The sequence below is a fragment of the Oreochromis aureus genome, linkage group 23 (assembly GCF_013358895.1).
Source record: "Oreochromis aureus strain Israel breed Guangdong linkage group 23, ZZ_aureus, whole genome shotgun sequence".
Lineage (NCBI taxonomy): Eukaryota > Metazoa > Chordata > Actinopteri > Cichliformes > Cichlidae > Oreochromis > Oreochromis aureus.
The window spans coordinates 22154170-22169907 of record NC_052963.1 but is presented as its reverse complement, the minus strand read 5'-3'; the positions used below and the strand labels follow the sequence as shown (position 1 = coordinate 22169907).

General features: G+C 41.6%; 1 protein-coding gene and 1 non-coding gene across 8 annotated transcripts in view; both read left to right on the top strand.

Moving 5' to 3' along the window:
• The window catches only part of LOC116332073 (nck-associated protein 5), a 178036-nt gene extending 164610 nt beyond the window's left edge, over positions 1-13426 (top strand). For all 7 annotated transcript variants that reach the window (XM_039606869.1, XM_039606868.1, XM_039606871.1 and 4 more), the window contains 3 exons: positions 219-348; positions 473-648; positions 10435-13426. In XM_039606869.1, coding sequence (XP_039462803.1) covers positions 219-348; positions 473-648; positions 10435-10746 — 618 coding nt within the window. In that variant the 3' untranslated portion in view covers positions 10747-13426. The remainder of the gene's footprint in view (positions 1-218; positions 349-472; positions 649-10434) is intronic.
• A 1015-nt stretch (positions 13427-14441) lies between these two features.
• Positions 14442-14514, top strand: trnar-ccu. Its single transcript has one exon. It is a non-coding gene; the product is annotated as a tRNA-Arg (tRNA).
• Positions 14515-15738: the final 1224 nt, after the last annotated feature.

The window sequence follows — 15738 nt, the reverse complement described above, 5'->3', positions numbered from 1 at the left end:
TACATATGAATAACTAAATTTTCTACTGAGCTAAAAAAGACAGAAGCTTAAACACCACTTTGCTTTGCAAAAAGTTAACTTAGTCATGAGGGCTATATTTAAAGTTTTTTCCTGGTATCTTCTCTGTGCAAAAACCAAACTGCATAATAGCGCTCGTATGGCTTTGAAGGCGCTTTATGTCTCTGTTTTAAAATGACTTTTTTGCTGTCTGTGAATAGGAAAGAGCCTTGCGAGTGTGCACGTACTCAGGCAGCAGCAGCGACACCGAGACTGAACCCGAGGGGACGGGAAGCACTTTGGGCTCGCCGCAAAAGACCCTGATCAACAGAGCTAAGAGGAATGACTCAGGTGTGGTTGAAAGTTGTAGTCGCTGAATCTTTCATGAAGCTTCCTCAGTCATTATCTTTTGTAGAAGTTGGATCAAGTTTAACAAAAAATGCCTTTTTTGTGAATCTGTTTCCTGCGTTTCCAGTCGAGCAGAATGAGGACACCCTGAAGAGAAGAAGTGTGGAAAAATCCTTGTCAATCATGGACTACTACCAACACGACATGTTCTCGCACCTGGAGAAGGACAGCAGGAAGATTTCGCAGTACAACCTGCTGCACAAGGAGTCGGCCCTTGATGGAAAAGCAGGAGACAGGCTCAGTGTGAGTATTCAAACTCCTCATTGTTTCCCCGCTAATCAGATTCACTCATTAACAGCTGTTTTACAGGCCTGCTGCCGATTCCCATCAAGCATTTTATTCGTGTTAAACCTTCCTGTCCAGGAAGCGTCCAGTAGGTCACTTTCTAAGTGTTTAAATTTGGAGGGTGAATGTTCTGTATATTAATAGTTATTATTGATTGGTAAGCCTCAGAATACCATTAGAAAGAGAAAATGCACTGCGCCCTGTGTTTGTTGTTCTAGGATAAATCAATTGGCTCTTAGCGTAGCCCAAAAAGAGGCACTTTAAAGTGTTAAAAGCCATGCAGCTCCCAGATGTATGCTTCTTTATGCAGCATAAAGAGAAAGAGTATTGAGTCAGAAAAACGGCGCCTGACCTCAATGAAAGTCTTCCCAGGATGGAAGATGCATAATTTTGCTTTCCTTGCAGCGGAGGCAGAGGGGGGAAGAATAAATTGGACCGTTAGGATTCTCGTATGTCGCAAACTTCGGCAAGGAGACTCCTCAGATGGTCAGACTCCCGAAGCACAAGAGCTCTTTCAAAGTCACTAAAACTCCAAGGGTTTTTCTTTTTTCTTCCCACTGGAGTTGTTTGCGCTCCCAAGGTTTTTCTCTTCGGCCGTTTGGAATCGTTTGCAGATTTTCACAGAAAAAATCCGCCTAATTGCTTTCGATCGCCTCACCCTCTTGTGTCAGCGGGTATTTGCCTACAAGTATTTAACGCTGCTGAATGACAAATTAGAATCAGAGACCATGAAATGGCCTGCAGCCTGCAATATGCCAGCTCTGTGGGACAAACTCTCTTACAGTGCGCTTGCCCCAGCAGCAGCAGCCCTGACATAAAAATCCATAATTTAAAAAAAAAAAGAGGCCTGACTCAACACGACTTTTTAAGAAAAACTATTGTCTGTTAGAGATGGGGGAGAAAAATCTCAATTTATGGTGTGGGCTGGTTCTCGACCTCTGAAGTCATCTTGGAATTTAAAATGAGATCAGATCGAATCTATTTGTAATCACTTACACCCACAAATTAGAATAAATAAAGCATTTTTTCGAATTTAGATCTCATTCCCACCATTAAACACTCAAGTTTTGTTGTGCACATGCAGCCTCCATCTGAACCACGCTGCAAATTATTATGACAAATTGCGCTGGGTGTAGGTGATGCAGTGAGTCGTAAGTCCAGGGTGATTCAGCAAGTAAACACACACCCGAGTGTCCTGAGAGCGGCACTCGAGCACAAATGAATCCCCCTAAGCGCCGAGGTCAGTTTGCTGACTCTGCCAAGTCAAGCAAAAGCAAGGTTTCGATCAAGTATTACATTATTGTACAGAGGCCGAGTCGCCATTTAACAAAGCAAAGTTCAGCGACTCCACTCGAACTACAAGCGAGGAAACAGAAAGAGAGAGATTTCTGATTCCGATCCGAGTCCCGGTGGACAGGCAAAGCATCGAATGGGAAGTTTTTGAAGCGGCGCTGTGCGGCCAAGCTGCAAGCACAGCTCCATTAGCCCACACGCAACGGACTCAAACAGGACAAGCAAGGCTGTGTTTGTCTCATCCTCAGACCTGCCTGTCATGTAATTGGATGCGCAAGGCTACGTTTCCCAGTTGAGCGTTGGCTTGCAACATGGCTTGCAACACTTACAGGGACTGCTGCAATAACGTGAGGTCAGAAGTTCAACCCCTGAACACCCAAGAAGCACGCCTTATCAGAGTGTAACCCGTGAAAACTTGCTGTCATAAAGCTGCTCAACTTTCTTTAAAAAGCTGCTTAGTATTGCTTCACAGCTGTGAGAGTATATTACTCTGTGGATGTGCCTAATTCTAATATTCACGTGTTTTTGAGCACGTACTTCAGGACCAAAGCTGCAGTGGCCCCAAATGCAGTTTATCAATAGGCCTACATTGTGCAGTAATACAGCGATACTGAGTGTTAGTGTTACTACCACTTGTCGTAGCATTGGAAATATACCAAAGAGGTTTATGAACTGATCCAAGAGATTAAAGAAACAGCTTACTCAATAATATATCGATATTTAGCTGACACTGTCATGAGGAGTAATTTACTTGTAGACCACTTTGCAGGTTTCTAACTCTAATTTCAAGACACTTTGCGTTTGGTATGAAATGTGTTGTATTTTTATGCTATTCGTTTATGATAGTCATGTTTACTGCAAAAAGTTCAAATAAAGCAGCAACTTCCATGCATGAATAACAAAAACAACGACATTTCAGAAACTGCAGTTCCTCTACTGGCTCTGAAAATGACTCGTTCCCCATAGACCTCCAGTTTTACAGAGGAAATAAACAACTTTCCACCCAGCAGCTAAAAACTGTTTTTATGGTTTTAACCAATTTTCCCCCAATTTAAGAGCCCGGCTGCTTTCACTGGAAGGTGGATGACAACGCAAGTATCCACACCTGTCTGCTAGGCTAACCAAATAATATGACGAATAATATCTGTTCCTGCTACCTTTAGCTTACATCTCAAGTCCCGTTTCTCACGAGGTAAAGCTGGTTGTTTGTTAATCCAAAGGTTTGCATGTCAAACTGTCCTTGAGCGAGATACTGACCCCAAGTTGGTCCCAATTTAGAACTCCTTGAACGAATGTTAGACAAAGTGCTTAAAGTACTTGTAGTACCTGTTTCTTGGTACGCCTTGGGCTCCTTTAGTACTAACCGAGTTTGATTATGTCTATTGCTACAAGACATGATGGATCTATGCATGCATGGGCCCTGTGATTGGCTGATACTGACTAGGTATTTGGATTAATAAGCAGTTAAACACACGTACCTAATGAAGTCACCGGTGAGTGGAAGTACCAGTCCATGTAAAATGTGACTTTTCAAACCCAGGGAGACAAATCAAGATGAAGAGGAAGTCTGATTAGCTTTAATGAAAGATAAAAGGTGTTTCAAATGCAACAACAGCACACTTGAGTTTGTCTAAACTTTTTCTTAGGTACATATAGTATCGTAAACTTACAGTTTTTAGACAAAGCACCATTAAAAAACCCAAAATACCAATAAAAATGAACAGTTGTAAAATTTGACCTATAAAGTTTGACTCTACCTTACTACTGCTGCATAGTAAATTTACTTACTCCGATGGGAACCCACTTACTGAAGCATCCTATCGCACTGTGTACGTTTGCTGTGATTTTACTAGCAGCTAATTCCACTGATTTCAAACTTCTGCGTTAAAATAAGCATTCGTGTCGACAATAACCTTATTCGTCAGCCATGAACCGGCCGTAATGATGGATGACTGCTTCTGAACCCATTTACCCCGCATTATTCCCCTGAAAAAGACAATCTATCCGAGTGTCATCACCTCCTCACCCCTGGCTGTGCACGTCCACACCTGTGCGGCCGCTCTCCTTTTGTCGTGGCTCGGGAGCATTTGACTGTCACCGGCTTTAGTTTGGGGAAGTTTGGTGGCTGGTAGCGGGGCTGTGTCAGAGCCCCGTGATTTAAGCGCCTTTAATAACCTTTCACAAACACTCAGGAGAGTGATGTAAAGCTCAGCGGCTCCCATCAGGGCCCTCACAGCCCGTGCTGGCCTCCCATTCATCATCCTGACAGCACCTGACAGCCCCGCTAACGGCGGCCCCCGCCCCCTTCTCCTTTCTATCCTCTCCTTCCTCCCAGTCTCTCTTTCTCCCACGTGTCTTTGCCTGTCTTCCCCTTCAGTTTTGCCCCTCTCTATTTCTGTCTCCCATACAACTCTCTTTGTCTTTCTTCCCAGTTGACTTTGCCGCTTTCGCTCTAAACAGGTTTCCTTTGTCTCCTTCTGTCTTGTTTTTGTCCTCCTTGAACTAACTTTTGTGCTTTTATTGCTTTTCCTGCTTACTCATTACTTTCCCCCCTTTATTTCCACGCTTTGTCTGGGATATTGCTGCAGGAAAACAGCATCAGAACTCGTGCCAAGGTGTGGCATCGTTGATATTCCTGTGGCCCAGGTCCAAACAAAACCCTGCCGTGTAGCACAAATCAGCAGACTCCTCAAGTGTGGAACAGCTTGTTACCTTGGGCAGTAATTACATGGCGAGGGTTAGGGGAACATTTCAGTTGACATGCAGTTTGAAATAAGGCCGCTAGATAACCAAAACTGCATCAGTGTACAAATAAATATCAGCAGCAGGAATATGCGCTTCCCTCTCTGTCACTGTCAGGCTGATAGCATCGCCAGAGTCAGATGGAAGAGACCCCGAAATAGAAAGCGAGAAGCCGCCATCGCGCTTCCACCACACTGGCCCGCGATCAAATTACTCGCGCAGTGGTGACAGCAAAGACAACACATAGCCTGAGACAATAAATAAGTTATATTAGCATTTCCCCTCCCACCACCACTGTTGTCCTCATTGTAAAGTAACCCAGACTCTACGATCACACGATATCACGGACACGAAGTGTTGCTGAAATTCTGTCAGCAACAATAGAAAATGAGTTTTCCAATTACTTCTCCCTCCAAACTTTTCTGAAACCTGACACTGACCAAACTTGTGATTTGTTGCCTCCTTTCAGCGCAGTTCACACTGAATACACTTTTACGTCATTGAAACTGGCCATGAATAGTTTCTAATAACCATTCAACACCCAGCTTGATGTCTGTCCACAGCTGCTCTGATTTTCTTGCAGATAACATGGGAAAAAAATTGTTTTGTTAGTATTAACACAAATCTCGCTTCATAATGCCTCCATGTGCTGAATGCAGATCTGCTTCTATTAATTTTTTTTTTCTCATCACATCCTTTCGGCAAACTTAAATGCCAGCAGTGGACTCGTTGCTTTCTTTTGAGGATGAACAAATAACATTGATGTCAAAGTCCTTGAGCTCTCAATCTTGGCTCGTGGTGACAGGAAGGTTTGCTAATTGGTTTACAGTACAGATAATAATATCTGTCATCTTATTGCAAATTATATCTTTAATGAACCAGTCAAAAGAAGCAAGTCAATCCTCCATATACATTCATGTTAAAAATGCACTTCATAGGAGAAATAAACGCGTTTACAGCCTGTTACGAAAATTATTTAGATCTTTATAGCTAATCTCACCGTTCACAACAACTGTAAACTACATGAGTGCTCCTTTAATCCATCCATTTTAATTGTATTAAGGTTCAAGGTTATGCAGGATTAAAGCATCATCTACATAGAAATATATAATGATGAACCATGAATGTACATACCAGCATAGCCATACGTTTGACACGCACTGATACGTCAGTAAATGGCAGTCGCTGCAATTTCCAACCTCAGAGTTTACTTCTGGACCAACTGCTTTACATCAGCTGCTTTATTAAATAGAAAAAAATGAATAATATAGTCATAAATATGCACTGATTAGTGTGTAATTATGTTTTCTAACAAACTGCAACTGCAGACTCAAGATATGAGGCGTCATGCCAATGTTTTATTATATGAGAACGTGTCCTCTTCACCAAAGAAGCAGAAACGCGAAGGAAAGAAAAAACGCAAACAACATTTTAATAATAATAATAAAATGTTATCCTCAAGCCTTATCTCCTGAACACTAACACAGAAAAATGTGGATGAATATACTTATTTATTCCTGATACTGTTATTATCAGCAGATTAGACATGTGATGCTCATATCTCTGAACATCTGACAACGAGCTCGCTAAACAACAGCAACAGCTGGTTATAAGCTAATATTATGCCAGCTAATGTTAGGTTTGAGAGTCCTAAAAATCACACTTTCATTCTGATAACAGTTTGATTACATTCTCAAATCCTAGGTGAGTTTATTCACTAAGTGTCCAAGTCCAATCCAATAGAAGACAGTTTCACTAATGTCAGATAAAAGAAGCCAACGGTGGCTAATGGAGGCTAACAGCAGCTAACAGAGGCTAACAGCGGCAAAAACAGCTGCACTTACTGACAGAAAAGTTCACACGCCCTAAACAGCTCATCTCAGCATCACTGTCACTAGACAGAAGATTCTTCATTGTCAATATCCCAGCATAAGAAAATTACTGACAATAAATACCATATCTAAACATAGTTTACTAATTTACAGATACATGAGGGCTGTAATGGTATGAAGCTGAGCACTTTACATGAGTTATTTTGCATAGTATAAAATCCACATAAGGAGGTATGTTCTGAAGGGTAGGAAGTGAAACTGCACATGAGGTTCATACATAGTTACTGTGGGGTCGTGTTCAGGTGGGGAGGAGGCTGTGTTTCGGTCGGTCTGTATGTGTTTGGATAGTTTTAAAGCGCCTGCCTTATTCATAGGAGCCTGAACAGATAGCGTCCGAGGTGTGTGTTGTCTTCATGGTTTTGCTTGGCCCTCTTTACAAAGCAAATGATTTTGTTTTTGTTTGTGCTGCTTTCACAACATGCTGGAGGATGTTTGTGTCAACTTTGGTGCAGCTACCATACAAGGCTGTCATGCAGGCTATGAGAATCCTCTCTGTTGTGCATGTGTAGAAGGTGATGAGCAGCTGTTGGGGCAGTTTGACTCTCATCAGCCTCCTTAGAAGGTAAAGCAATTGTTTTGCCTTACCTTTGGCTGCTGATGTGTTCTCATTCCAGGAAAGGCGACCCCCCCTCCCCGGGAACTCCAAGATGGCAACTGTTACTAGAGCCATCTTTTATTTACAGAGTGTGGCTATTACAAGTTCGGTCATTAAAAGCTACTAAGTATAGCAGTGTGCATACAGTTAGTTTGACTTCATGAGAAATCTGAAGGATTACAAATCTAAAGCATAGACGTGTAACATCTGTACGACTCAGAATATTAAGGTAAAAAAGGAAAAATACGTAACAGCAGGGGAAGACGAGAAAATGTTTCTTGCTTGAGCCTTAATAAAAGACCCTTTCACTCAGCTTTTGTAGCAAGCGGGTCTGCTGAATTTGAGTTTAGACATCCTATTACTGGCATGTGATGCAGAACCAATTGCTGATTCGGGCCCTCGTGTTTTCAAGAAGGAAGCTCTCACTGAGACGTCCGCCTGGAGCCTGAGTTATGTGTGGAGCCATCATTTTGGCTGCGCCCGCAGGTGGTACAGAGACCTGCACCGGGAAGCTTCGATCTGCTGGTAATTGTGTTCCTCCGAAATCAAACCCAATCAGCGATAGCACAGCCACCCCCCCCCCTTTCTTTTCTCTCCTCTTGTTTCTGACGAATGGAGGCTGGCTGAGAGAATCAGCATCTGAAGACTGTTTTTCACTGTCGCGCAGCTAATCACAGATTCACGTTGTGCGCTCTTTTTTTTGCCCCCAGGCCGTTTAACGACAGTTCTTTTCTTTTTTGTACAGCTGACAAAAATCAGACACAAAAATAGGAAAGCTATGAAAAAGCACGCGTGGGTGTCGAATTAAAACTCGTCCGGTCTAATCTGCATTCAGCACCTGTTTTTAATTTGGAAGTTAACCTCCACACCTGCAAAAAAAAAAAAAAAAAAAAAGCTGCTCCGGTGTGTCAGATGTGAGTCACACGTCACCTCTGGGCACATTTTTCTTTTAATATTTCTTTTGATTCCGGCCTCTTTACAAATTTATGACGACTCCACCTCCCAACAAAGGTCACCGTGCAGATTAATGGGCCTCGATGGGATGTTAGGGTTTTGTGTTGATTCGGCATCGGTCACAATATGAGGTGATTACTTTCATTTTTAGCCTTCCTGTATAACTTTTCAGGCATTTTCTTTAACATTTGCATGTTTAAAACTCTTCCAGGATTTGATGCTCTTATGAGACATGCTGCATTTAGAGGCAAATTATTTCCTCTCTTCCCTCTCAATCCTTTCCTCATCATTACATAGTTTACACCTGGGTTGGCACGTGAATGTAATTAGGTTGTTAGTAAGAGAACAAACTGAGAAGACTTCACTAATGTTTCACTATAGAGCAGTGACACCCCTGTATCGAGCACGAACAGCCTGCTATGTCTCACAGAAAGAAATACGGTTTCAGCGGTATGTCATTTAGTCAGTAAGCTGTCACTGCATACATCTACAGAAGCACCACATCACCAAATGTGGAATATTTTGATAAGATAAGAGATGAGGCTACTTGATAAGGAGAAAAACATCCTAGATCAGGCTGCAGCAGGAAATAGAAGAAACTCTAAATGGGCACACTTCCATTGTATACAGACCTTAGAATGAATTAAAAATATAAATAATAAAAAATAAATTAAAATAAGATGTTCAATCAATGGTTTAACAGACAACAGGACTAATTAATTAATTAACAGCTGTGCTTACATAAAGGGAGCCTGTACTTCCTGCTACAGTTCAAAGTCACGTGACTTCAGCTTCTTGTACATTGATGCTACGAGCCTGCCCACTCCTGCTCTGTGGCTGGACATGTCAGTCCTGTGGACTAGACTAACAGCAACAGGCTCATGTGAAACTTTCACCCTACAGTATGTTAATTAGGCTGGGATATAGCAGCATTATTAACATAGACATTTTGATAGAGTAAACAAAAAAGGTGAGCTAATGTCTCCTTAGGTCGCCCAGTTTTACATACTGTTAAATCAGAAATAACCAAATTAAACTTTTCCTCGTTGTGGCCTCTTTGATAAAAAGGAGAAATTCCTTGCTTTATGACTTTTCAATCAAACTCTTTTGGTTTTTATTTAGGTGGAACTTTTGTAATAAAGGCTGTGAAAGTATGTATTTATGGCTAAGTAAGACAAATGTGATTACTTTTTCAGTGTGATAAGAAGCAGATGAGACCTTCATATTAAGGGGAACTTTTAAAGATCTCTGTGTGTGCGTGACCCTTGCAATAAGAGTTTGCATGGACCAAATTATGCTAATAAAGTTCTGTGGTTCACTGAACTTTATTAGCATCACCATTTGAGTCATGACTTCAAGATATTTGCTACATAAAAAACAGCTCTGACCCATATGTATGTGTTTGTGCTCCTTGTGTGAACTAGTTCTGGATTTATGTCCGAGGGGAGATACAGCTCGCAGCTAAATGCTAAACGGTCCAGGTTTGGAGTGTCCCTAGAGGTTGTCCAGCCCCTGCAGCTACTCCTCTGTGTACTTACCCCTGCAAAAAGCACCTATGAAGATAGCTGCTGTGCTCCCAGGCTCGATTTGTTGCAGAAATAAAGTTGTTTACAGCCTCTGAGGAGGTGTTTTGATGCTGAGTGGTACAGTAACTAGCTTGTTAAAGTGTCTTTTGAGACACGCATTAAAAAGATACTGGCAAGCAGGTACATTCTGAATAAGAACAGACTATTTTTAGGTGTATGTGTTGTTTTGCTTTCCCTCTGAAGGGATTATTTTACTCTGTGATTGTGTGGCAATGGGTCATATGACAGTGAAGCAGACGGCTAATGCATGCTTTTACAGTTTTTGTAGCTGAGTTGGCTAAAGGTGTGTTTCTTGGTCCGGCACATTTTGGCATCAGCTAATAGATGAAACCACTCCTGCTAATTGAAGCAGTGTTAACAAACAGTAGCTTTTTTTTACTAATGTAATCCTACAAAGCAGATGGTCAGAGGTAATGCAAAAGAAATAATAACGTTGAATGGCACAATTAATGTAGCAGGAAGAGTGGCGAGGGGACCAAATTCCCTGCAATGAATGCCCGCCCACACCCAAGACGTACATTTGGTCGTTGAGCGTGACAAAAATCTCAATATAGATCACTGTCATACTCACTGTTGTTAGAGTAGAGACAGGGCAGTGCAAAAGTTCACACTGCAGCATTTACCGTAACATAAACTAGCGTGTATTTACTCTTCATTAACAGATGTTCCTTTCTCTCTGCAGAAGGAGATTCCCATGGAGAAGATGCCCGTCAGCGCAAGCCAGCCGCTCTCTCTCGACTTCTCTTTGGAGTCCTTAAACAAGCTGAATCAGAGCAGCTCCAGCAGCCTGTACCCGGACACGGGCTCGGGCGGCCGCAGAGCCGACTGCCACGCCGACGGGGGGAAGAGTGGGGAGAGCTGCTTCAAAGGAGACGAGGCCTCGTCCTCCTCCAGTTTCACGAGCAGGCCTGGGGTGGATCCTGTGGGCTCCCTTAGCGACTCGCTGTACGACAGCTTCTCTTCCTGCACCAGCCAGGGATCCAACGAAGTCTGAAAAAGCAGGGCTGTAGAGATGGAGTCCAGTTTTCAAGACATTCTCTTCCATCTTTGGACTCCTCAAGTCTTTCTTTGGGTTTCAGATTCTGTCCTTCTTATTGGAAATCATGCCTTGATTGGCTGGAGGTTGAACGACACAGTGGACCTATGGAGTGGATTTTTGGGTCGATTACATCTGTTTTACTAGGGGATTACCCCTAACAGGGTTGGGCGATACATTAACATTTTCTGCCACATCTCCACAACTAATTATTTTGGCAAACTGAGGTACACCTCAGCATCTTAAAGCAGCCATTCCCAAATTAAAAATATATATTAATTAATAAACTATCAATTTAAAGTGGCATCGTTTTGGAAAGCTGGCATTTTAAAAAGTTTGTATTTATTTATTGTAAACACCCAAACTTTGGGAACCACAGATGAGATAACAACAACTCTATTAAACAATTAGGGTGGAAAACCAGGAACATGTGGCATGTCAGTGAAAAACTAAAAACACCTCCTTTGATATCTGTGTACAGCTTTCCACTCTTGCTCATAAAACCTCCAAAAAGTAAGGAGCAATTGCACTTTAGAGTTAATTATTTACAGCGACATTATAAAAGGTGGACGTAGCTTCCGAGTATAACAAAATAAATAAAGAAATAAAGCCAACGCAGAAGTGCCTTAAACCTGCATTATTCTTTAATAACCACCAGGAAATGCAGACCTGTAGTTCCAGAAAGACTTGTTGTCCTGTAGCAGTCTATGGGAAAATAACCCAGAGATTTAACATAAGTAAACACTTTCGTGATGCGTTTATTAGCTCTCTTGCTCAATTTGGGTCATACTCAGTAAATATTTAAGTCCATTCTGTACATTCTTTGAAGTTTAACGATTATCCGGGGTGTGCCATGTCCGCCGCTCCTCAACTGCAGTTTAAAAACATCGGAAGTTTGACCTTCTGAAACCAATGGGTGATGTTACCATAGCCACGTCCATCTTTTATACTGTCTACAGTTGCAACGCAGAAAATTAGCAAACTAAAACGCCAAAAATCTCCCACAATAATACAACCGCCAATCATCTGAGCCGGTCACTATCCTATCGCCCAGCCCTAAACACTAGTTTGTGTTTATTTTCTTCTTTGTTCTCGGCCTTGCAAAAATGTCTTGGTTTTGGTTTGGATCTGCTTTTGATTTTCTCTCAACCTTCAGCTAATCTTGGAAAAGACTTGTCTCAGTTACAGCCCTGCCATGAAAGGACGAGTGCCAGTCCTCTCTGCCTACAACAAGAAGCACTTAGAAGAGCTACAGACGCGAGGATGAATCCTCAACCAAAAAAAGAAAAGCAAAAAAAACAAGACTTTTAAAGGTTTGACTTGGGTGTGGTGGACTGGACAGCAATACACGTTTGTATCATTAGCGACCACCCCTCCTCCTCTTCCTCCCACCATGCTGGGGTACTTCTTATCATTGCACTGTAACAAATACTGTACAAAGATGTGTAAAATAAAAGAAAACACGACAAGCAGGATGGGCAATATTTGCATAAAACTCCATTTTTGAAACTCTTTTAAAACCCAAGGTGTCATTTTATGGATTGCTGCTATGTACAACGCCCATTGAAAAGTTAAAAAGTCACCTGATTCATCGTTGTCTACTCTCTTGAAGCAATATTTTTCAAAGAAAGAATTAAAATTTTCTTTATTTTTGAGTCATTTTTGATCATTTTAATCTTGTTGTGTTTTTCCTTAAGCGGTTAAACACCCAGTGGTGGCAAACTAGCTCCGCAGCTTCTCTAACGAGGACGTTTCCACATGGTACATGAACTAATGAGACCAGGTACAGATAAAACAAGCAAATATAAGGTGTCGTCGCCCGTAGCTCAGGGAACATACTGGACTAAAGTCGATTGTAAAAATGAAAACGCAGCCATCGGGAAAGCGTAGACAAATGGCTCTCCAAGCATCCAAACGTAGTCTCATGTAGCATAGCACACCCAAACTCTCCAAAACCTCAGCTTTCCTCTCGTGGCTGTATATTATGTTGTATATATTGAAAAAATATAAGTTAATATCAGAACGGGCATTGCTGATCGATATATATGCAAGTAAGAACAAAAAGAAAGTAAAAAGATGTAAATTGTTTGCCAATCATTCAACCTGTTTTATGTCTGCTGTTTGCCGTCTTGTGTTTTCTTTCGGGGGTTCTTCTTCTTGTTTTTAAAAAAAGTAAAAATATTATTTTGATCAATAAGAGCTAACGCTAAAATGTTTTTTATCACTTTATTTTAAAAGACATATTTGAACTTTAGGTGGACTTATGCCAAATTTCTCTCTGGAATTTGACCAGCTGGTGCTAATCAACAGAGCCGACTGTGTGTTTTCGATTTTTCTATGAAACTGTTAATATTGTATGAAGAGAGTCTGAAGAGGACTTGTGTATTTTTCTAGATGTCCAGTATTTATACCCACATTTTGTACTGTCAGACTGTAGTGTGATTGTCATGCTTCACCTCTTTCCTTAAACCTTCCTTTGTAAAGAGAAAGTTACCAGCAGTGTTACTTTGGTAATTAATATTATTGTTATTATTATTATTACTGTGTGCAATTTGTCTGTTACACTAGACTTTAATGCTATATTTTATGTAACTATTTCCTAAATAAATACGAGAAACTATTTCCTATTTCAACCTGAGCTGCAGGATGTCTGTGTGATTTTCTGAGCAATATAATGAAGGAGGTGCTACATGTACCTTCGTGCACCTTCATGCACCTTCATGCACCTTCATGCGCGGTGATTCATTCGACCTTTCTTTGAGTGTGAAAATCCAGGTTTGGAGAAAGCCCTCCCCAAAATGTTTCGTGGCGTGTAATCACCGCTTCCCCCTCACAATCTGTCAGCAGGGGCTGAAGCTCAGAGCTCTCGCTGCAGAGGGATTTATAACCATTAGTCCCTTGATGGGTAATTATACGCATATAAATAAACGCAATTAGTTAAAGCACGCTTGGAAGATTTCTCTTTCTCTGTGTCTGCCTCTTAAGCATAGGCTTGTAGGTTATTTGATCAGCACGCGAGCAGATTTAAGGTCGAGGTTAAGTAGTATGCTTTTTTTTTCTTTTGTTCTATGCACCTCCTCAAGGTGAATCACAACGTAAAGACCTGACAGTATTAGACCAATAACCCCTGTGAGCAGCATCTGGTGACTGTGGGAAGGAAGAACTCCCTTTTAACGGGAAGAGATCTCCAGCTGACCAAGTCTCAGGAAGTGGAAGCAACTGGTAGAGGATTAGGAGAAAGAGAAGAGAGGAAAAAATAAGAGAGACATAAGTGCACTGATTTATTATTAGAAAAAACTATTAAAATCTCATGAAAAGGTCACAGAATTTGGTGATGACTACACAGCAGTATTACAAAAATAAAAATGAGTCACAAAGTGAAGAACTTAATGGATTTTCACAGCACTGAAAATATGACTCAAAAACTGAAAAGTAGTTCCAGTTCTCAAAGTGAGCTTCAGAGACCTGCAAAAGGTCCGGAAGCCAAAGCCAATGTAAATTGCTGCAAATAATCAAATGGAGCAGTAATCAAGTGATTATAAAAGTCTTCCATAAAAGATGGGTTAATTTTACAAGTAATAATCAAGCACACAAACACTAACATGTCTAAATGGTCTTTAAACCTTGCTAGTACCTGCTAGCTCCTGTGTGCAGCCCCAGTGGCCTAATGGATAAGGCACTGGCCTCCTAAGCCAGGGTTTGTGGGTTCGAGTCCCATCTGGGGTGATTTCCAGCGGAGTGGCGCAGCGGAAGCGTGCTGGGCCCATAACCCAGAGGTGGATGGATCGAAACCATCCTCTGCTGGTACTTTTAGACAGCCAGCTTGCTGTCCTTGTATAGAAACACTGGCTTTGCCATTTCTAGTACTGATGTGTCCCTTTATTCGCTTCTGATCTGTCTTTATTCTTCGTGGATCAAGGTCTTTGAAACATTCCTTAAAGATTTTAGTCTATGATAGACTTGATGTCATCACTGAGTTGCTGCAGATTTGTCCGTCTAGCATCCTAAAGGTGCTCTATAGGACTGAGATCTGGCGACTGTGGAGGCCATTTGAGAACACTGAACTCATTATCATATTCAAGAAACCAGTTTGAGATGATCTAAGCTTTGTGACATGGTGTGTTATCCTGCTGGAAGCAGCCACCAGCAGCAGTCCGAACCACTAATACAAGGCAGGATGGATCCATGTTTTAATGTCTATGCCAAATTCTGAAAACATCTGAAGCTAGCAGCAGAGATTGAGACTCATCAGACCAGGCAACATTTTTCCAATCTTCTGTTGTGCAGTTTTGGTGAATTTGAATTGTAGCCTCAGTTTCCTGTTTTTAGTAGAAGAAGAAGAAGACGACTGTTGGTTGATGTCAGGAGTGGGCTTCTGCTCCTGTTGAAATGCTCTTCTGCATACCGTAGTTGCAAAAAGTGGTTAGTTTAGTTAGTATTGCCTGTTTTTACCAGCTTGAACCAGGCTGGTCAACAACAAAGAATTCTAATTGAGAGAACTGCTGCTCACTGGATATTGTCTCTTTTCAGCACATTCTCTGTAAAGCCTAAAGACAGTTGTATGGGGAAATGCCAACACTCAGACCGACAACCATGACACATTCACACTTAAATCACCTTTCCTCTCCATCCTGATGCTCAGTTTGAACCTCAGCAGGCTGTGCCTAAGGGCCTGGAGTTGCTGCCATGTGACTGGCCAATTAAATATTTGCTTTAACGAGGAGTTGAACAGGTGGACCGAAGTAGTTGATGACTTAATTAGCCACATGTTCACCAACAGTGGTGTTCACAGGTGTATTGAGCACAGATTAATAAGCCCAGGACCCCAACACCTGCAGCGGAGTGAAACACTGAAGCAACAGCGATGACACCATCTCCTCTGAATATTCTGTGTATGTAGTTAGAATCCAAAACTGGATGATAGTTTAAAAAAAGATGGATTGCCTCACT